Genomic DNA, 22,010 nt, shown 5'->3' with positions numbered 1-22,010 from the left:
CTCCCAGCTGAAAACTGTGCTGCATCCACAGTTTTGCCTCCACAGCTGCAGGCTAGGGACCTTACCCAGGCTGCCCATGCTGGCAGGTCATTCTTCAACATGGACTGCTAATACAGAAATTTCCTCTTGTTTCTGTAAGCCTTGGAACACTTAACAGTTTGGATTGGATTCACTTGAAATCCCATTTAAGCTGTCTGTCCTAGGCTCCCAAGGGAGATACCTCCAGAGGACATCACACATTATACACATCATATGCAATACTACCAAGTCGTCTTCTTCTCCATTGACTATACAGGCAGCCAAGTCAATCACCCTAAATTAGATGTCTCATTTTTAGTCACTGTTCTGCAATCCACCCTAGGTAAACTATTCATGTATTCAAGAGTACGTTCTGGTGCAGACAAATTGCAGGGAATGGCTTCCAGTCTCACTGCATTTAAACACAACATTGCAATCAGTTATTTTTCATGCTCCCTAGTTAATCAAATTCAGCCTTCACTAAATCTACATTTATTAGTGCTGACAGTCATGCAGAACTTGTCTTCAACAATTAATATACACAAAGACACTGCAAAAATGTAACAGGGAAAATCACTGCATTTGAACATAAGGTGGATTTTTGGAAAAGGTTGCTCATTTTCATGATTCTTTTTAATTTAACCTTGCTGCTCCTCCTTTCCCTATCCCACGGGCCAGTGTTAATAACCAAGGTCTATGTTATACACTTTGTGCTATAATTAAAGTCACTACTTAATTAGAAAGCCTAACACTAACCAAAAGGGAATCAATAATCTATCTAATGGGAATTCAGAAAACTTGAATTCAGTATCAGAAATAACTGAGCTATTGCCACGCATCCGGCACTGCCACTACGGACACAGCACGGAGTCCAGCTCATGGGGACTCTCTGCTTAGGAGCCATGTCCTCCAAACACCTCTGGTACTGTGTACCCAAACCCTCTGGGGTGACCAACCCCTATGCAGAACAAAGCAGAAAGCAGAGATCTCGTGGTCCTACCACCCGGTCATGCGCTAAGGCAGCTGGCCAAGCAAAATCAGCCTGAAAAACCTGCTGATAATGGCCTCAAAGTCATTGGAAAGTTTCTCAAGAATGTTTCAGCATTACTGGGAATCACAGTCACAATGTTAACCTGTTCCTCCGTCAGTCCCCTCACTGGGGCAATTTCATGTTGCATAACTCATTAAATATTAAAAGACCTGATGGTGACCTGGAGTTCTGGAGACAAAGGCTTGAGCCCGCATTCCAATTAATACATTGGTATCTCTGCAAAGCAAGCAGAGCTCCAGCAGATGTTGGGAGAAGACCTCCAGTATCTCTATACACAAGGTCAAGTCACGACTACAGGTCTCACGGTGACAACGTCAGAGGTACTGGGGTGCTCAGTGCAGGGGCTGGCTGCCAGTGCCAGGGAAGAGAGACTCCCTGTTGTGATTCACAGGGAGTCTCTCTTCCCAGCCAAAGGGTAGGTGATTTTTCCCCTCCCTCGAGGGCTTTACACGGTTCCAGTCTGAGCCCTTTACTGCGAACAGAAAACACTTCCCAACATGCAGTGATAAGCCTTTGGCATACACAGGGATACACAAATAAGCACAGCTGGCCCAGAGGCAGCAGTAGGAGCAAATGTAGGTTGCCAGCTGATACCCCAAATGAACTGAGTCAGGACTACAACACTAAACACTGCAGTAGCTGTTCAGAGCCTGGCTTTCCACACAGGAAGCAGCACAAGGGATTTACTCAGACCACACCAGTTCCTTCTGCTCCTGGGCAAGATGAAAAGTCAGCTCAGACGTGGGTACATCTGAAGCTGTGTCACCAGTTGTGCACACAGATAACACTGTGTGCAAAGGGGCCTGTGCTATTTGTAGGGGATTCACAGCCCGAGGAAAATGTCTAGCCTGTGTAACTTGGCAAAGCTGACTGAGATATATCTAGAGTCCCAGAGCACGTGTACACACATGTCCCCGCCGCACTGTTCAAAATCCACATCTGGCCATTGATTTGGGATCTAATTAAAACACTTGAGTTAGTTTCAACTCTTACTTGATTTTTCTCCAATAAACCATCCAATCTGTTGCCCAGAGGTAATGCCGTCTGCCTCGTTTCCTGTTTTCCCTTTCCTCTGCTTCAACTTACATCATATGTGCAACCAGAATGGCCAAAATGGGTTCGTCACAATTTAGCATGGGTTTTTTATTCTAGATTTATTGAGAGTGGGTGCAAAAACGTAAGTCAAAAAGTTTCCTCTTGAAAAATAAGCCTAAGTGAATCCAAAACATTGTGCCTGCACTGTCATTGTGAAACACTGTCAAAAGGGAATGCTTCATTTTGACTGATGTTTCCCTTTACTGTGACCTGACTACCAATCTGAAAGTACCGGTAGAATCTTATGATAGAGAATCATTATCTTAAAACAGGAAAGTGCATGTTCCATTGCTCTAAACGTTTAAATAATCATTTTACAGCAGACGTTTCAGCCTAACACAAAACATTTTTAGGCGGGTTCATTTCAGTTGTCATTTTCTGCTCATCAGAAATACTGATTCCTGAAAACCGCTGGCTCTGCTCCAGTTCAAACACTCCTCGCAAAGGGGCCCATTACGTCGCACTCTGCTTACCCTGAGAGGAATCCTCAGGGTCTGTTTTAATTTGGAGATTCTTGTGTCATTTTTCTAAGCAGTGCAAACACCCGGTGCCCCCAGAGGATCTGAAAAGTGGGTCACAAGGCAGAGCAAGCCGCAGAGGTAGAGAAAATCAAATAACACCAGGTCTATGCTTCTCCAATCCACTGATCCAAAAGCTGATGCTCTTTGAAAGCCATCTGCCTTCCTGCCCTGCTCCTGCAGGGACATCCAACACAGATGGGCAGAGGAGCTGCCCGCTCCAACAGCTTCGAGCAGGGGTCGTTGTACCAGACCGCTATCCTCCTCTCACAACACAGAGCTTGCAGACACACATTATTTGGCTCGAGAGTGCTGCTGACTGATGGCTTGAGTATCACAGCGAGTTCAGAGTTCCACTGCCAAAAGAAAGGGTTAAAATCGAAGGGGAGCATCCTGTGTTCTCAAAAGGCAGGAGCTCACCGGTCACTGAAGGACAATCTCTTACAGAAGGGCTGTTCTCTAGCTACCGGCCCCATACTAGCTACTGTTATTAAATCCTTGAATGAGCAAATCAGAGGTTATTTACCAAGTCTGCCCTCTTGATAGCACTATTTGATCAATTCCAGAATCCTTTTTGATAGGTAATTAAAAAAAGCTTTTCCTTAGGTATAGACTGGAGTGAACCATTAATACACTTCAGAGCCCTAGACATGCAATTCCTTCGCTATTGTGAAATGCCTATAGCAAGCAACAAAAATGCTCAGCTCTACAGAAGAACTGAATAAATGAAAGTAATTTCCTTGAGACCTAGACTTCTCTGCCTTTTATGGCTAAAGACTTGAGTTGCCTCGGCATTAATAAGTTTGTTCTTTAGGACTGAATTTTCTCAATACAAACATCCATGACCATAACACAAAGAAATACCTTCTTTGGCTGATAGAGCCAGCAGCCTGAATCCATATATTAGCGTTATTGTTACCACTGAAGTGGCACAATGCACTTGGCATCAAGTTGCACAAAAAAAGATCAGTTAAATTACAGATCCTCACCAAGAGGCGACAATTTCTTGTAAAAGCCAATTTAGCCATTATGGAAGCTCTGGGATCATATTAACTTTTCTCAAAAGTATGCATAATGCATCACAGCAAGTGCTTTCGACAAGTGCATGAGTGCCTATGTGTGGACGTGTCCCGCATGTAAAGAAACTCCAGAAGTTATTTAAGTTGCAAAGTCAAGCGATGGAAAGTTAGAAAATGCCACATTTTACCGCTGTTCCCTTGCAATCCGGCCTGTGCACCAGAACAAACAGGGGAATTGATGTTATTCTGTGAGACGATGCTCATGTTTGAAAGCATCTGGTTAGCTGACACTTCCCAACTTTCCAGGTTACTGCACTGTAAAGCAAACAGCTTTTGAGAGTTTGGGGCCTTCCCCCCATCTCTGGATGAAATTCACAAAGGTTTTGACTTCTTCCTGCATTCTTCATCTTTGGTAAAGTCAAAATGTACTGGCATACAGGGCTGCATCACCTCCGTCTCCAGGCGTCACTGGGAAGGATGGAGCCTGATCCTCTGTTACTGGAGCACAAAGATACTTTCTGCTACAGCTGGCAACAGTGAAGGTTGCTATTCCCCCAAAAGCTGCTGCCAGTCCTGAAGCCTACTGGAGCAATGCAGCCTGTCCCAGTTAAACCTGTTCTCTTTCCCTACTCTCAGTACCCCTAACAAATTAAGCCACCTGAAGACAAAAGACTACGCAGGGCTGTAGGTGGCTGACAATGGGCACTTCTTTTTGAAAGTACGGGGTCTTTATCAAAATCTCACCTGTTTTGCTCCACATCTATATTTAATTATTCAGTTAAACACTCGCCCTTTGACATATTGGTAAGAGAGGCCTGGACACAGCCCAGCAGATTTGACAGCATTCCCATGGGCAGGATTCAAGGCTCTTCTGCATCTACACATACTGGTAGGGATAACTGATACAAACAGATGCGCTTATGCTTTCCTGTACATATATATAAGGGGGATTGGCCACCACTGGATTTATCTCCACTAAGTACTCAGGTTTATGTGATCACAACACACTCATTTTGAATATGGAAGAACATAAATGGAAATTAAACCAGTAATATTTCACCATTAAATAACACTTTTCCCAGAGAATCACAAAATAAGCTCTAGCTTAGCCAAGTGCTTCCACATATAAAATAACCTGTTCCTTACAAGAGAAGGGTCTTCCCTTCCATTGCACAGAGGAAATAGGGTGTGTGAAGCGAGGGCTAGAAAGTCCTGCTAATACTTTACTGCTGGGAGAAGAGGCCAGGACATTAAACATCCTGAGCTCTCTGCAATCTATTTTCCATAATGGTATGGCCCTTGAAAAACTTCAGATATTGCTATTATTTATGTATCTCTGAAATATATTTTTATGCCTCTGATATTGAGAAGAAAAAGCTGAGACATTTATTACACCATGTTAAGACCAAACTATAATTCTGCAATTATAGTGAGAACTGTAATCACAAGCAAGCTAGTTACTGACATTGCTTCTATTTGGCACACAAACAAAACATGCAAAATATCTGCTGTTGTCTCCTATACTTAGTGATTCCTATGTTAAAGAAAAGCCTTCTGAGTGAAAAGGAATATCTGCACTGTCAGCAGGAGGTAGGAAGGCAGAACACAATGCAACTGTTTAGGAAAAGCACCTTGAGAACAGGACTGCCCACCCAGGTTTGCAGGCTTTACTGCAGTGAAAGGACATGGAGGTGACTTCAATTGAGGAGCCTTCATGGTCACGCTGTCTGACATCTCTTTAATGTAACATATTCTTTTGATTTGCTGCATGGGGATGAAAATACCTCCTGAAAAGCAATTAAACTGCTGATTGTTTACTGAAGCAATGCTACTAGATGGAACAAAAGGCTTGCTCTACCAGAATAAGATACTGAACAACAGGAAAATGGAAGTTCAAAGATAAAATGAACTGAAAGATAATATTTCTGATCAAATGTCTTTGAAAAGAAGACTAAGCCTGGAATATTACAAGTTCCATGCAGACTTGAGCATAAATTCTCTTTATCTCTTTAATTCCTACTGCTGCATGCAGACCTGAATGCTTTAAATGGAAGCCAGAACAGGGGAAAAATACGGTTTAATACTTTGGGAATACTTGGAATACTGTGTACAGTCCTGTGTCCTCAATATAAGAAGGACATGGGGCTGTTGGAGCAAGTCCACAGGAGGACATGAGGATGATCAGGGGACTGGAGCACCTCTCGTATGAAGACAGGCTGAGGAAGTTGGGGCTGTTCAGCCTGGAGAAGAGAAGGCTGCATGGAGACCTCATAGCAGCCTTCCAGTATCTGAAGGGGGCCTATAGGGATGCTGGGGAGGGACTCTTCGTTAGGGACTGTAGTGACAGGACAAGGGGTAATGGGTTAAAACATAAACAGGGGAAGTTCAGATTGGATATAAGGAGGAAATTCTTTCCTGTTAGGGTGGTGAGGCACTGGAATGGGTTGCCCAGGGAAGCTGTGAATGCTCCATCCCTGGCAGTGCTCAAGGCCAGGTTGCAAAGAGCCTTGGGTGACATGGATGTCCCTGCCCATGGCAGGGGGGTTGGAACTGGATGATCTTAAGGTCCTTTCCAACCCTAACAATTCTATGATTCTGTGAATGCAAATCCAGGTAAATGTTTTTATTTACAGACTGGCCATGGAGTTAGACATTAATTCTAACTTCTTAATTTAAAAATGAAAAGTCCTCCCTTTTTAAAAATGAAAAGTTTTGGGAATGGCATGAATGTTAATCACAAGCAGACGGAGAAGGGCTCAGCAATGAGAGCTATTATCAAGAGATGGAGAGATGAGGCCATTGTGCAAGTCAGCATACAAAGTTGGACAAAACAAGTGGATAAAACTCTTCATGTATTAAGAGCTTCCATCTTCTCCAAACTTCCACTCATTTTTCATGGCAAATTCAGTCTGAAGGGTAAGTATCTAGAGACAAGTGCTTCAATTTCAGCATCTAGACCTAACTAGAACCACTTCAAAAATGTCAAAAACGCCACAAGGAAGGCAGGTCTCCCGGTAACTCAGACAGTTAATCATGCAGCACGGCCATATGAGATTCCCAAAATGAGCACGTCAAAAAGCTTATCCGAATGACTCATCAAAGCTTCCAAGTAACACTGTGAAAGAGCATAATCTGAAGTGAAACATCACTGCACTGCAAATGCTGTCATGCTTCTGACAGCCACTGAGCTCGATCCAAGCTCTGCAACCTTTGCTTTTGTACTTCCTAGTGGAGCGCTCTCATTTATCACCTACTTGACCGCAGCAGCTCATAACAGGCTAGGTCAAACCTCACTGGCTCTCATACGCTGATTTTTAAGGGTCTTTGGACCAGATCTGATGCACAAGTCAAGTATTTGCATAACTACAGACTCCATTTTCCCCAGAATAATTCCATGATGGATTTTTATGATCCATCAAGAGAGATGGAGAGATGAGACCACTGCACAAGCCATGACGTGGTATCAAAGCAGATTTCCTCTCTTTGCCACTTCTTTTATCTAGGTTTTCTTTTGTATAGCAAGTGTCTGAGGAAACAAACGCTGAGTCAGTACTTCTAAGATGACATGAATATGTAACACAGTTAATGAAATTTGTGGTTAAGCTGAACTTTTGTTTCGCTGCATTTCTTTCTCTTTTTGGCAGCTCTAACTGCCTAAAATCCTAATTCAATTGCAGTCTGCAGCTGTTTTGCTTGGCTAAACTTTTCTTGCCACTTAATAAGATACTTTTTTATTTAACTTTCAGTTCTGCCTAGGAGCCCCAGAGGGTCTTTTAAAACAGAAGATTATTATTAGAAATTAATTAAGTATTCTTTCCAATTCTGCCTCCTGAGAGCAACTAGGCATTGCTGCTGATCTCCTCTGCATTAAGACATTACTGATTGTCATTCATAGGATGACAGCGTGCATGTCTCATCTGGAAGATACATAACTCCATAACTATGAAAGATTTGAAAGGCATTCAATACAAAATATAATAAATCAGCACAAATAATAAACATATAATTGCAGTGTCAAATGTAGCACAGGGATGGGAAGAATATAACACCGGAATAGAAATAAATATGCATTCCAAAGACAAAAAAAATATCTTATTGCAATCACAGAACCCCGATTGATTACACTCGGTCCTTGCTTCAGCACATTGTAAACCCTGAGTAAACAATTCTAAGAACATCAAATGCAATTAAAGAAAAGGCTGTTGATGTGTTGGGGCTTTTTAAGTGACCAGGATCTACAAAGTGTTTCTTGGCACATGTTACAAGAAGCACAGACCAAGGCTCCCACCTCTGATGGTGGCCTCAAGCTGACACTACCTGGCTTTTTCTAGGTGAACCAAACCAACAAGCACCAGTGCCCTGACGCAGTTTTTCATCTGAGCCTTTGCATATGCATATTAATGTATTACTCACAGAATGAGCACACTTCATGCTTGAGATGGCAGTTGGTCTGTTTAATTTTCACTAAACTCAGGGGTTTATGTATGACTAACTGCTGTCATTCTCTAACCACGAAGGGATGCGAAGAAAAGAATGCCACCAGAACAACCACCAATCACTCTCAATAACAATGTGGAATTCAACTTACTTTTTTGGTCTGTAGTCAGGGATGGACCTGTCCAGTGATATCCTGTCACTGAGTTGGGCATTGTAACCATATTCTTCATACTTAGTTTCTGATTCATGGCTATCATCTCTCAGGGTAGCAGCCATTCCTCCCTGGCCCAAGCCTCCTGGACCTTCAACTAATCCCATGGGTTTTGCCAGACCTGAATGAAAAAGACAAACAAACCCCAAATTATTAATATAAAGGAAATGGATCTAAGCTCTTCTGTGACAACAGAATGTTGTTAGATAAATGAAATCTGAACTCCCATGAAACTCAGCTCTAAAACGCTCATGGCTGTGTGGAAATCATCCTCACCTTTTCAAACCAGAGTCCATAGCAACACATCCTGTAGCATCAGTGCATAATCAGTAATGAACAAACTATAAAGAATCAATTAGAAGCTTTTAGGATTTCTCCTTTTTCCTGTATAAATCCCTGGAAACAGGAATCTTGATTCCATACATTCCAAAATGCCTAATTATTTGTAAGGTAATTAAGATAAAATTGCTTCATAAGAACTGGAGGCCAGGCCCTCTCCCACTACAGACAATTATAGCTCCATTCATTCACTGAATTTCTTCCACATGTAGAGCTGCCAGTTTAACTCCATATTAAATGTCAGTTCTGGAGTAAGTTTTGGAGCTGAGACATCTGCTCTGTGGCTCTAAGAGTACCTGCAGCTCCTGAAAGGTTCAGGTTTGGTTCCCATGCTGGGAATACAGCTGTGCAACAGGTCACCAGCTGCTGCTGGGCTGGAAACATGGGGGAAATCCAATTTCCCTGTGTGAGTCACCAGATGGGTCATTTGGACTCAGCTGCACAATTGCCCTGTCTGTTCCCACAAAGATACGCTAAAACTATTAGGGAGCTGACACCATCTCTCACTTGGGAATTACTCCAGATTTCCTGTGTCCTTCAGATCTCTGACAAATGAAATCTGTGTATTATACAAGATACTCAGCTCAATACAGATTACAGGATCAGAAAGTCTGGACACAGCTGAGCTAAATCGATTAGCCCCACTTGGTTAGTGCTGAGACATTAGCCAGTCAGTGATGCACTTATAGGTTTCATCAGTGGTATATTACCGGTCAACTCAGAAATACATGTAAAACAAAACTAAACTGACATTAAAAATGCCCACATGATCACATCACCAAGAACCTCTTCCACAGCAACAGGCATTTAACTTGGTGCTGAATTCTCATAAATAAGCTCCTTAAATATCCTGTGTTTAATGTCAAAGCTTTCCTTTCCAAAAGGCTCACTATCAACAAGTCATTATAAGCGAAAAAGAGATTTATAACAGCCTTGGGAATACCATACAGACATGTGCAAATAGCCTCCAAATCATCCCCAGTGCAGAGAGCAATACAATTAGAGTTTGACCTACTCAACATTTTGCTAATTAGAATTTTTTCAGGAGGAAGATGTCATTATTTCAACGAAACAATTAAAGAGATGGACAAAAAACTGTCAACGTTTGCTCGCAGCAAACATGTAAGGCAGTACGAAGGTGGGACTGGCTTCTCCGAGTCACAGTAAGGACAGTTCAGTCCCTCATGAAGGAATGCGTCTTGCACCTCATTGCTAACATTGTCCCCTCACTTGTTACAGCTTCATCATCATCTCTGCCTAATCACAGGATAGAACAGACAGCTGTTCATTAGTGGTCTGAAAGAGTAAAATCAGCATTTTCCGCTGTAGTGCTTATGAGAAAACCCTTTGCTAAGGTTAAGGGCAACGCTACAAATGGTCTGAACATAAAAAGAAGGAGTACCTGCAGCACCTGGGAATCTTGATACTGAATTTCAGACATTGCCTAAAAAATACGTACCTCACACTCCAATCAGTGATTCCAAGTCAGGACAGACCTTGTTTGTGTTTGTGTCTTTGATGTCTTCTTCATGCTCCTCATCATCATGCACTGAAATGCTCAAGTGCCTCAGAGTGAATCACGAGTCTTAGCAGGAAGGGGGAGAGCAGAAGAAATAAAAAAGAACACCCTACAGAAAAACATTCTTGGCGTGGCCAAGCTTTTGAAAAATTCAGACAGCTCCAAGCATTCAAGCATAGCAAGCTGTTGCAAAGAAGGGAAGAGAGGCTCATGCAGCCATGTCCTCATTACAGGTGTCTGTGGGAGGTGAACTCTAGGTCTCACTAGCAAGGGAGATTGAACAGAGGCATGTGGCCCCCAGGCCACACACCCATGAAGGGAAAGCAGGAAGACAAAGTTTCAAAACAGCATCTCCTTTCAAGGCTATTGTATTACCGGGACACAGAGAGAAAAGACCAAAGCACTGAGCTACTGGGATTGATGCTGATGCTTAATCAATAATGAATGTCTTCAAAGCACTAAGTGAAACAAAACACTAGGAAGAAGGAAAGGTGTGCTCAAGGCAAGGGAACGTGGTGTCAGTAAGCAGCTCTCTTCTTCAGGCAGTCGCACTGCCAACCTAGGATCTTCAGTCTTTGATGGCTTATCCCCCAACATTCAGTAATGCAAAACAGAGCCCTCCAGCTGCTTAATGACTACTCTTCCTCCTGGGCCAGCTGTGTTTTCTTCCTCTCCCAAACACGTTTTCTTTCAGTAAGGTATGCAACTATCCCCCAAGACAAGTAGGAAAGTGCTCATGTCCTGTCTCGAGCTCACTAAGCGCAGAACTTCAATACACATTACGTATTTCTGGAAATATTTTAGGAAGCTTCATTTTGAAGGAAATCGTAACATTTGTCCCTTTTTTTCCAACTGAGGACAAGAGGCTCTTTGGCACTTTGATGAGCTTTAGTAGTTAATGTTACTTCATTTAGAAGAATTAGAACAGAAGGGCCTGACAGTGTTGCCATCCCTGGCCTGACAATGACTCCTTGCTCAAGTAATGAAAGAAATTACATGTCTGAGAATGTAAATCTCTCCCCACCCAAAAAGAGAACCATGGCAGCCTAAGATCCCTGCATGATACAGTCTTAGACACTAATAGCAAGCAGTGAAGCTGCATGCCTCTGCCTTACTTGCCCGGTATACGGCATCTTAGAGGGGGGTTCAGTTTCACAGTGAAGTCAGCAGTTCCCTCAAAAGAAAAAGCACAAACAGGCCTTACTAAAAGGGAGTCAAATTAGGCACTTCAGAATGCAGAAAACTAGACACTTCATAAAGCCTGCGTCCTTGAAAGACTGCAGTGTGGAAACTCATTTGCTGATCATTTGGAATCATCTGGGCTGGGTTCTGATGTTACATCAAAGCAAATCGAAGACAACTTCATTAAAGTTAACTGACCTGCTTTGATGAAAGGGTCTCCAAGATGTGCTGTGCTCATTTGACTTTAAGCAACAACTGAAGTCCAGGAGTTGAAAACTTTATTCTTGATATTATATGCTCTTGCAGTTGATGGAACAAAACACTTGCATATTTATGACACAAGTCACAGGGGAATGAAACTTTCAACCCACAGGAAGCATCAAGCACTTTGCTATTTTTCTCACAGAGAATACAGTATTTTTCTTACAGACTATAATTCTCTCTATAATTCTTACAGAATTAGGTAGGCAGCCTTCTAAACCATGCATAATAATTATTTCATATACGGTTTTTCCTAATCTGATATTCTAGCTCTCCATGCTGCTAATATGACCTTGTTTTAGGAAAGAGTCATCATGTGTCTATCTCTCAGAAGATATTGCTGTGAAGTTTTCTCCACATTCATTACCCAAATTTTAGCCTAGTCAGACTGACAGTTACAGCAATGCAGTAACACTGACCAATCTAGAAGAGCAATTAAATAAATTGTATCACATTGCTCCATTCCTCCAGAAAAGCACTAAAATGTCTCTAGGATTTTTTAGGAGTGAAAAATATATTTTATATGTGTATGTGTGCTAAATGCAGCAATTACAGGCAATGTTCTTCAATGCATGCTTGGTTAGCTAGACACAGTATAACTACGTCTCGTAATTATGTTACCCTCTCTTGGATAACATTTCCATAGCATTTGTCATCTCAAAGGATTACCTGTTGCTGCAGCAAATGTTTCTTCATCAAAGGACTTTGCTCCATGATGACCCAAGTCAAAGTTACAACTTGCTAACCCCCAAATCCACAGTAATCTGCACTGGTTAGACTTTCGTGAAGCAAAGAGAAAAGGGGTGCCAGTTCAGCAGCATCTTCTCATGAAAAGGTTGGTCTTCAGAGATAGGATCAGAAGGCAGGCAATGGGCTACAGTGTCCCCTCAGGTCTGGCTGAAGCAGAAGCTGCTGGTGAACAAGATGCACCTTCTAGTACATCCTCCAGGCCCTCATCTGAGAGATGCCCAGCAATCTGGGGACCAGAATCATTTCATCAGGGGCCTTCCAGCATGCTGGACATAGGGACAACACCTGGGAGAACATGCAGGAGCAGAACACTCTACAGCAGCTCTACAGCAGGATGCATAGAATGGTTGCCAAAGACAGAATTAGCAAAGAGCAAGTTACTTGTGCTCTAGGGCTTGGGTGTTTTCTGCTCAGCAAGAACCCAGCCAGCCTTCAAGGACAGCTCATTTGCATGGGTCTCACCTACTGGAACAAGAGGGAAGTGGATGCATTTCTGGAAATACTGCTGCTTGGCCGAAAGACAATTGCTACTGATTGTATATGCTGGGTGTTTAGGTCCTACGGTGATGGGGAGCACTATAAAACCTACAAAAGACAAATGGAGAAGAGCTTCTAGTTCAACACCCATCATATACCAGGGGTTTAACCAAGGCGGATCAGATGAGAGCACTTTTCTGCTTTCTCCTTCCTCTAAACCTTACTGCAGGCTTCCAGATCCTCCTCTTATCTCTGATATAGCTCTACCTAGCACCCATTTCACCATTTTTCCATGTGAAGCCATTGTAGGCAGGGTACAGCGGCACTGCTGACAGTGCAACCCTGCGGCTCATGTCAAAGCGAAGGATTGAAATCATGCTGCCAGCTCTGAAATGGTGATGGGCAGAGAGGGACCAGTGGCTATGCCCAGCAAGCTGCTATTTTTACAGCTGTCTTTTCTATCAATTTTTAGACTAAAAAGATCTGCAGCCCATAAGCTGGGATTGGTCATACCCAGTTCACCGCTGCAGATGACAAGGGGGTCACAAATAATTATTGTCTGTCATTCATTTCAAATTCACTGCTCTCACTGCAGAGATTTCTGTGGAAGACAGAAATTGCTGGGAGAATGGAGAGCAGAATGAACTGGCCTTAGTTTCTTAACCAGATTAATTACTCTGCAGGATGCATAATTTTCTAGGAAGAAAAAAGACCTCCTATTTTTCACCATAAACCCTGTCACAATGGGAAAATTGCTGAACAGATTTATGTGAGAAACGATGGCAAAAGCAAGATCAAACTACATCTGCGATGATTTTACTGTCCTTTTTCCTTTTCATTTGCAGCCCAATTACAGGCAGATGTAAGTCAGGTTCAGCCGAGGTTCTCAGATGCAGTTAACCTTCTGACAACTCTAAATAAAAATAAGCAATTGAAAATAATTATACAGCCACGTTCACAACAGCACAGGTCTGTTCTTAGCCTTTTTGTGACCCTCCTGCCGTGTCTGGCAAGATCACTTCCCCTTCAGCAGCTGCAGCTCTGCTCCCACACCTCATCCCTCGTTCATCAGCAGGGATGCTGGGCACCATCACAGCGCCAGTTCCATCCCGAGGGCCGCGAGGTGCCATCAGCGCTGACAGAGCTGCTGCAAACCCTCTGCAATGGCCCCGCTGACCTGTCAAAGGCTTAGGTTGAGAAAGGCTCCAAAGCCAAACTTCTAAGCTTTATCTACACTTAAACCATTTGCACTCCTGAATAACACCACAGAAGGGTTCCGATTCTTAGCACCTTAAAAGGAGGAAATAAAACATTACCTTCTAAAAAACCCTGGCACAGTCACCCAGCAGTTTTACTTGTGACTCCTGAAACGCTTCTTTTAAACGAGAGACATAAAACTCACCAGCAAAACAGTCATTTCCTTCCTTTTCCAGTTCTGATTTCTCAGCTGAAAACATCTCTTGCATACCTTGTAAGGCAATAAAAATCTTCAGATCCTAGTTTAACCAAGGGGAAAAAAATTCAGGGATAACAGCAGCTCTACACAGACTGATACAGGTGTCTTTTAGCATTTCCAGTTACATCTTCTGAAAGAAAATAAAAAGGTTCATAGACTCCAGGGTATGTAACAGAGCTAAAACAAGTCTCGGCTTTTGATTTTTTTCTTTAAGCTGCTTCTATATAAAATCACAGAATGGTTTCGATTGGAAGGGACCTTAAAGAGCATCTATTTCCAACCCCCTGCCACAGGCAGGGACTTACAAAATGGTTGTGTTTGATTTTTTTTCCCCTGTCTACGTGTTTAATGAACATTCAATCTCCACTCTATTTTTGACAACACAGAACAAAGGACAGTGCTTCAACCACCTTCTCTGAAATCTAGTTTGGTTACAGATAAAACCCTTTGGAAACAGGTATTCAGTTTGTTGCACCTAATGAATCAGTCCTAATGCTTCCATCTTGCATTACTGCATTGTGCTAATTCTGTAACTTGTTCTTTTGCAACTAGAAGCTTCAAGTGAAGGCACAGCCTCTCTGACTGGCATCTCTGTAGGCATGGAGTTAAAAACTGGTCTTCATCCTTCAGGAGCTAACAGTACATGTTAGAGCGAAGCGGATGCACAAGAAAAGCAGCTGGTTGGAGGAGGAGGAAAGAGCAGTATGAGCGAGCTGTTCAACACTATCAAAAGGTCTCAGCTCACCAGTTGCCTTACTGTTTATAGCTCCCTTTTAGTGATCCCTAAAAATAACTAAGAGGAACAAGTTTTCCAAGCTAACATGTTTACTTCAGAGAAAGGCTCAGTCACATAAAGGTTGCCTTGCTTCTCATACGCACCCAGGGACGCTCTGACGGGCTGCTCAGTGCAGTACGGTGCCCAGTCTGTGCGTCAGAGGAGGCATCAGGGGGAGGCCCAGCAAGCCCCTGTGGGGCACTGTAACTGCAGCAGAGAGAAAAGGTGCCAGGACCTTTGCTGCACCCCACCAGGCAGATGGTTTCACAAAGAAGGGACACACAGAGGCTAAAAAATGGCAGCAGTAACTACTTTTACAAAATGCTTTCACATCTCCACATAAAAACCACCCAGGTTACTTACTACGTTCCAAAAGAAGCAGATCTGGGGCTTGAGGTTCAGTACCAGAAAAAGATGGCCTTCTTAGCAATAAACAAAATCCTTCTACCTTGGACACTTTAGCTGTTGAGATGCTCCAGGACAATGCTGCAACAGTCACTGAATTACTGCAGTGCCTCCCGAACACCACTGAGCTTGGCTCAAAACCTTGAAGTTGGAAGGAATCATTCCCCGCACTTGTGGGCAGAAATGATCTGCTGAATGGTTAAGGAACTCTACAGGACTGCACAAGATATGGTGCTGGACTCAGAAATCAAAACCAGCGACAGCCTCAGTTCTTGTCCTGTTGTGGTTGATGTGTGAACGATAAAGTAGCCCCCCTCAGTTTCTAACACAAAAGCTGAAACATCTTTTGTTCAGTGACTCCCTGTGCTGCCAGCAGGAGCCCATGTAGCATCACATAGCATCACATGTAGAACAGAATTTCTCTCTTCTCCATCCTATGATCCTACCCTGAATCTGCCAAAATGCTGAGCAAGTTTCACAGCTTGTACTTCCTTTCCCCCCCCTCTCCCATGCTGTAGCCTTCACTTTTGCCAAAGCATCCCATGCAAAGATCTACCAAACCAGGTATCTGCCTTTCCTTGACTCCCATAAATATTGCACAAGCTATGGTTAGGGAAGACATGACCACAGCTGGAGTGGCTCTCTGAGATCACTGCCTTGGATACTGTAAGACAAATGTTTTGTCCTATAGGCACAGATCTGCTGAATGCATTAGCAGCTCAGTGCACTAAAACTGAACCTGGAAAAGTAAAAGCATTTTATAGTTATAAGTGCCAGGATCAACGATATCCAGAAAAATAAACTTACTGGAAACTACTTCACTATTTGACACTATTTCAGTTAACTCTGCAAACAGCAGTATCCAGCACAAGGAGTCAGTAGTGTCTGGCTCATGATCCAATCTAAATGTTAAACAGAGCCTAGCCCTTGATTTCTGCATATCCCAACTCTCCATATCCCAAATCGGTCTCTCCCACCACAACCCTGCAGTAAGCCTACATAATGTATAAGACTTGCTGCCCAGAGAACAGCTCTGAATTTTGTCTGTATCACAGGTGCTTACTTTCTGAACTAGAAGGAATGCCGTATGTGGATGAGATTTAGTTATAAATACAGAAACATTCACCAAATCGCACTCTACAGGGACACAGCCTCCAACTCTCTGCAAAGAGGAAAGCAACAAACAAAACCCCATCCAATCTAAACGACTCCAGCACTTCAATTTATCTAAAATCCAAAATGCAGTCCTATTTTTTATAGTTGTAATCAAGTTTGCTGCATCCTTGCTTAAAGATTTATGTTCCCTAGAATTCAGTATCAGCCCCGAGTATCTCTGAAGATGTACCAGGGAGAAGACAAACAGTACCCTGAGGCTGATGGTTTGAAAAAGTTAAAAAGTACAATAACTTGTAAAGCTGAAGGTCTTAATGTTCAAGCTTTTGACTCTAGAAACTAGGAGGTGCAGTGGTTTTGTACCTTGACCTCATCTCTAGACCATTCTACCTATTCAAGTGGAAGCCTGTGACAGTATTTCTCAACCTTCACCCAGAGATGACTGACAGTCCCCTAAGACACCTATCTGTGAGCAGACACTGTAATGGTGGTGAAGGAATGCAGTGATTTGGCAGCTCTGCCGGTAGGCGGGCTGTCCCTTTGCTGCCCACAGAAGCTAGACAGGCAATTAGTACAAATTACCTGGAAAGAGGACTAATAGCCAACCCCTTATGTGGTTTGCCCTCTGTTTCTTCCTCCTCTTTAAAATATGGACATTTCCTGCTTGCAGAGGGCACCCTGAGGCATAGCCTATGAATATCTGTCAAGTGCCCAAAGTGAGCTAGATGGAAAGAGTCATGAAAATGCTCTGGGCTGTTACCAGCATCTGGGCTGGAAGCTGACCCTTATTTCATCCTACACACTCTGCCCCTACCATATTGATGTATTAATCCTTAAACCCTTTCTGTTAAGCCCTACCAGGACAGGATTTGGCCAGACCTGTTTTTTCCTTGGTGTTTTCATAGTATGTAGTCTAGATTCAGGACACCATTGTAGCAGATGCTACGCAAGCCCAGAAAGACAGCTGCTAGACCAAAGAGCTTGGTATTGATGCTGAAGACAAGAAACTGATGCAAAACGATAATCAGGGAAGAAGACAACAAGACAACATGGCTCAGTGGGAGAGACAGAGGTTGCAGCGCAACAGTGGCCTGTGGATTTCATCCTTGTTATAACAGCAAGAAAACAAGTTACTTCATAGCCCACTGGAGGATCATCTTTTCTACTCCACTGAACAGATTTTATCCCAGTGTGCCCCCCATACACAGATGGCTTCTTGGGAATGAAGAGGATTCCTAAGGAAAGGTAACCTAGGGCCAGGATTTATAGTCCTCTCCAAAATAATGTGATCAATGTTTTCCTTCTGTAGAAAAGCTTGTGATAAAAGCTCCCTACTCATTTAGATTATTTTGAGATGATGAAAGATGGCAGTTCTGATATATGTAAGGCAAATTTCCCACCGAGAAGGTTCAGCTCAACTCCTTTTACGTCTACAGAGAGAAGATGACCATGGAGATCTCTGCTAAAGCTGCTCCATGCCAAATGCAAGATTCCTGATGTATGACTTAAAACTTTGAGGAAGAGGAAAGGACTGTGTGAGGAAATGCAAAGAAAACTGTGTAATGGAGGGCCAGATGCAGGAGACAGGTGTAGCAGGAAAAACTGTTAGCTCATCTTGGCACATTGTGGAGGAGGACCAAGTCCATCAGTGCATACAACAGGTCTGCTGGGGGAAAAAAGGAACGCATGCCCTTGCAAAGCCACCTTCTCTCCCTGACCCGCTGCTCAAATGTGCAGAGCACAGACCACTGCCGGCTGCACCAGCCCCTTTACAGGCCCCATTCCTTGTTCATTGGCTTCGCAGAAACAGAAGCATTGTGTAGGCTACTCCCTCTCCAGACACAAAATTCGTTAGTGCTTTTTAATTGGAAGAAATACTGCATTTTTATGTACAGATATCTAATATCAAAAGTAATTGCTTTTATAGAATACTCATTTGGAACTGGTTTCCCCTTGAGATGAGGAAATATATTCTAATTACAACAGATAATTCAAGAGGAGCTGAACAGATTGACGACTGGAAGGGCCAAGAAATAGGAGCTACACAGACCACTGGAGATGAAGATAAAAGATCCTTTGTGAGGCAGGACACTGAGCCCAAGCCTACAAACAGTAAGAGAGATGCCAGAGTTTTGTCAGAGGCTTGATAGAAACAAAGATCAAGGAGCCCCACTCTTTAGGGAGAAGCAAGGACATCTATGTGATGTGTTTTTAAACTTAAAATTTTGAGTGACAAAAAGAAAAGCCTACCCCATACGCATAATTGTAAATGATACATATGTGATTCTGATTTTATTTTTCATTTTAATGATCAAAAATATCATTTGCAGAGGAAGATCAGTTTTATTTTCTTAAAATAAATAACAGATGTCAAGATCCTTCTAGAAGTTTCAAAATCCCAGATGACTTGTGGTTTGTGCTGGTGAAACACATAAAAAGGGTTTTTCTTTTGAGGGCACTGGAGGAAAGCCAGAAAACTCCTCAGGTGATGGCATAAATCTGGAGTTGGGAGAGGGGAAGCTGAAATGTTGGTGTTGCAGCCCGCTGATATTAAAAGGAGACAAAATCCAAGTGTCATCAGTTTGGTATCTGGCCCCTGGCAGTTGCCGGTACCCGAGGCTTCAGAGGAAATGAAACACAGATCATAAAGCCCTTGGCCAATTAAACTCTGCACAGTCCCTAGAAGCAAAGTTCCCTTCTGAACCCCACAGGCAGATAACTAAAGCCCCAAAGCTTACTATTAGATTACGCTCATTATGTTAACTCAGATAGGTGGAAACAGGGCTTAAAACCACCCAGCGCCCTTTAAAAGCCCAGCCAGTATTGGATTCAGCAGCCTCCTGCAGCAATGAATTTGCTGGTACTGCCACAGTGTCACTGACTCACATGAAATGGATCACCTGTATCAATATATTAGATTTTCTTTAATTTTTCTGGGGAAACAGAGTGATCATTAAAACAACAACAGAGCCATTCTAGTGATAGGGAAAGGAGCTTTTTGAAAAGCTCCAAGGTGCAAGAACTGAAACTCTGTTTAATTTGATTCAGGAACAGGCTGCTTCAAACCAAGCTAAAGGGTTTTCATAAATGAGGAAAAGATCTTTTGGAAAACAAGGTGTTTGCTTGTGTGGATCAAAGGTAGGGAAGGGAAACAGTGAACTGCTGCAGGAAGAGAATTCTGACCCAAGGGCTGAAGGACACAGCCCAAAGCTGGAAAGATGCGACTGGATGCAACGACATTCCCATGCACCACCAGAGCTGAAGACACTTCTTCAATCATTACAACAGAAACCTTTGGTTTATGCTGCAGTTCTGGATGAAAAATCCCTACTGGCCTGTTCTCAGACCAGCTCAACTGCAGCAGTAAACCCCACAGGACAGGATTAGGTTCCATATAGAAAAATCAACTTTAAACACAAGGAATCTAAAACCACCACACCTATCTAACTTCAGGTCCTATACAGGCTTGTACTACTCTAGACTCTATTCTGCTGATACTAAAGTCTAAACTAACTCAAGGCTGTATGGCACCCCACATTGCCAAGCCTGCCAAAGCACTTCCTTTCAGGCCAGGTTTCAGTCAGGCACCTTGGGACTCTGCTCTGTCTCAGAGAGATTGTGTCCAAGACTAATCAAGACTCTCCTCTCCCCACTCAAAGGTGTTCTGTAGCTCTTGACAAGGGGCAGACAAGCTCATCTCCTGCAGCATCATTTTGTAATCATGCTCCACGTTATTTGCAGATGTTCATACGCCTCCCTGCTCATTTACCTAAACAGCCTGCTATTAAACTAACATAATCACATAGACAGCTTTCCCAATAACAAAGCTGCACACAACACTTGCTTTTGGAATGACTGGAAAGCTCATGGCTGTTCAACCCATTTTACGCAGCAGAGGACAACAGTATTAAACTCAGATGTAGTAACTGCTGGAACTCACAATCACATCATGATTCAAAGCAGGATGTCAATTTTGGTTCACCAAGTCCACCTCTGGCAATGCAACAACAAAGAGAACGTAACACCTACAGACCTGCTGGCTATGGCCACTGTTGTCCCTTCCATGCTCCAAGAGTCCAGTGTCTCTGTTGGCCACAAGAGAATCAAATGATTTGAAGAAGTCCCTAGTTTTGCCAGAGCAGTGCTGTTTCTCTACCTACTGCTTCTCAATCTTATCACCAGGCGTTTCTCCTCGAGAACAGATGGCAGAAGAGATCAGCTGCCATTGAGGACATAAGATCTCAGATACTTCCATCGGCTCATTTTAAGGGCCCACACCTGAAAAACTTGGATATTGGTTTTGACAGGAGACAGAAAGTGACTCAATTCCTCTGTTCTTCTTTCAGTGTGATACTGTAGTCTTTTTAAAGCTGGCATACTTTACTTTTGCATCATTACACGGCAACACTGATGGCTGGCTTCAAAATACACTAATTCCTGTCAGATTGTCTATTTTACATCTGTAGATACATGTTATTTTTCTTGAACTGTGTTTGTGTGCATCTTTTTCAGGCACATCTTTGACACCTCTCGGCAAGTTTGGCTTGGAAATTTGATTTGAGATAGAACTTACATCTCTGCTTTTCCATTGCCTTCTTCCCTTGTCTTTATCTTCATATCTCATGTCAACATGCACTACAGCTATGCCTTGCCTGTCAATGCCAGGCTGCAGTGCCTCCTTCCACTAACCTCTTATTATATGTATGATTTAATTTTCTACCAGCAAGACAAGTCAGTTCAAAACCAAACAAAGAACACGCTTCAAACAGCAAAAACACAGACCAGAATCAAGCTCAGAATCAAAATGCTTATAAATCAACAATTTATGGCAGTTTTGAAGCTATAACAGATAAGGGAAGTTACTATGCTGAGTCCTCCTAATTGGTGAGATAAGTTGGCAGCCACATCTATAGCAGAATCCGTTAGAGGATGTGCCACAAATAAGGTCTGATTCTTGCTCACAGAGAAGTAGAAAGAGTACACATGGTGCTGAGAATAGTAGCTGGTTTTGAAGTTCCTTGCTATTGTTTAATGAAATGCTGAGCCTGGATTTGCTTTTGGCTCTTGAGAGGAAAGTGTTGGCTCTAGAAAAGAAAACCTATTCAGAAATGAAAGACACAATGTTGCATAGATAGCTCATAAAATACAATTAATCAGGGATTTATCAGGGAAAAATAAAAAGAATTAGGTATCATATTCTCCGGAGAAAGTAAATCAAAGGATGAGACAGTTTTGCAAAAGAAAGGAGAAACGAAGATAAACAGCAATTGTCAATAAATTTGAGAAAATAAAGATGTAATGTTAGGGAAAAAATATTGGCACAATGTTTTATTTAAAAGCGGTAATAAAAACATTGCTTGCTTTGATTTCTGCCTGTTCTAGTT

The 22,010-nt window shown here is 42.7% G+C and overlaps 1 protein-coding gene across 4 annotated transcripts in view; it reads right to left on the bottom strand.

Moving 5' to 3' along the window:
- The window catches only part of GALNT9 (polypeptide N-acetylgalactosaminyltransferase 9), a 225,730-nt gene that overhangs the window by 100,458 nt on the left and 103,262 nt on the right, over positions 1–22,010 (bottom strand). For all 4 annotated transcript variants that reach the window (XM_061466120.1, XM_061466121.1, XM_061466122.1 and 1 more), the window contains one exon: positions 8,290–8,470. In XM_061466120.1, coding sequence (XP_061322104.1) covers positions 8,290–8,470 — 181 coding nt within the window. The remainder of the gene's footprint in view (positions 1–8,289; positions 8,471–22,010) is intronic.

This window comes from Pezoporus flaviventris, unplaced genomic scaffold (assembly GCF_033815535.1).
Source record: "Pezoporus flaviventris isolate CSIRO_AGI_PZ_B2104156 unplaced genomic scaffold, CSIRO_AGI_Pfla_v1 ptg000041l, whole genome shotgun sequence".
Classification (NCBI taxonomy): domain Eukaryota; kingdom Metazoa; phylum Chordata; class Aves; order Psittaciformes; family Psittacidae; genus Pezoporus; species Pezoporus flaviventris.
The sequence above is the reverse complement of the archived record's forward strand: the minus strand, read 5'-3'. Positions and strand labels throughout refer to the sequence as shown.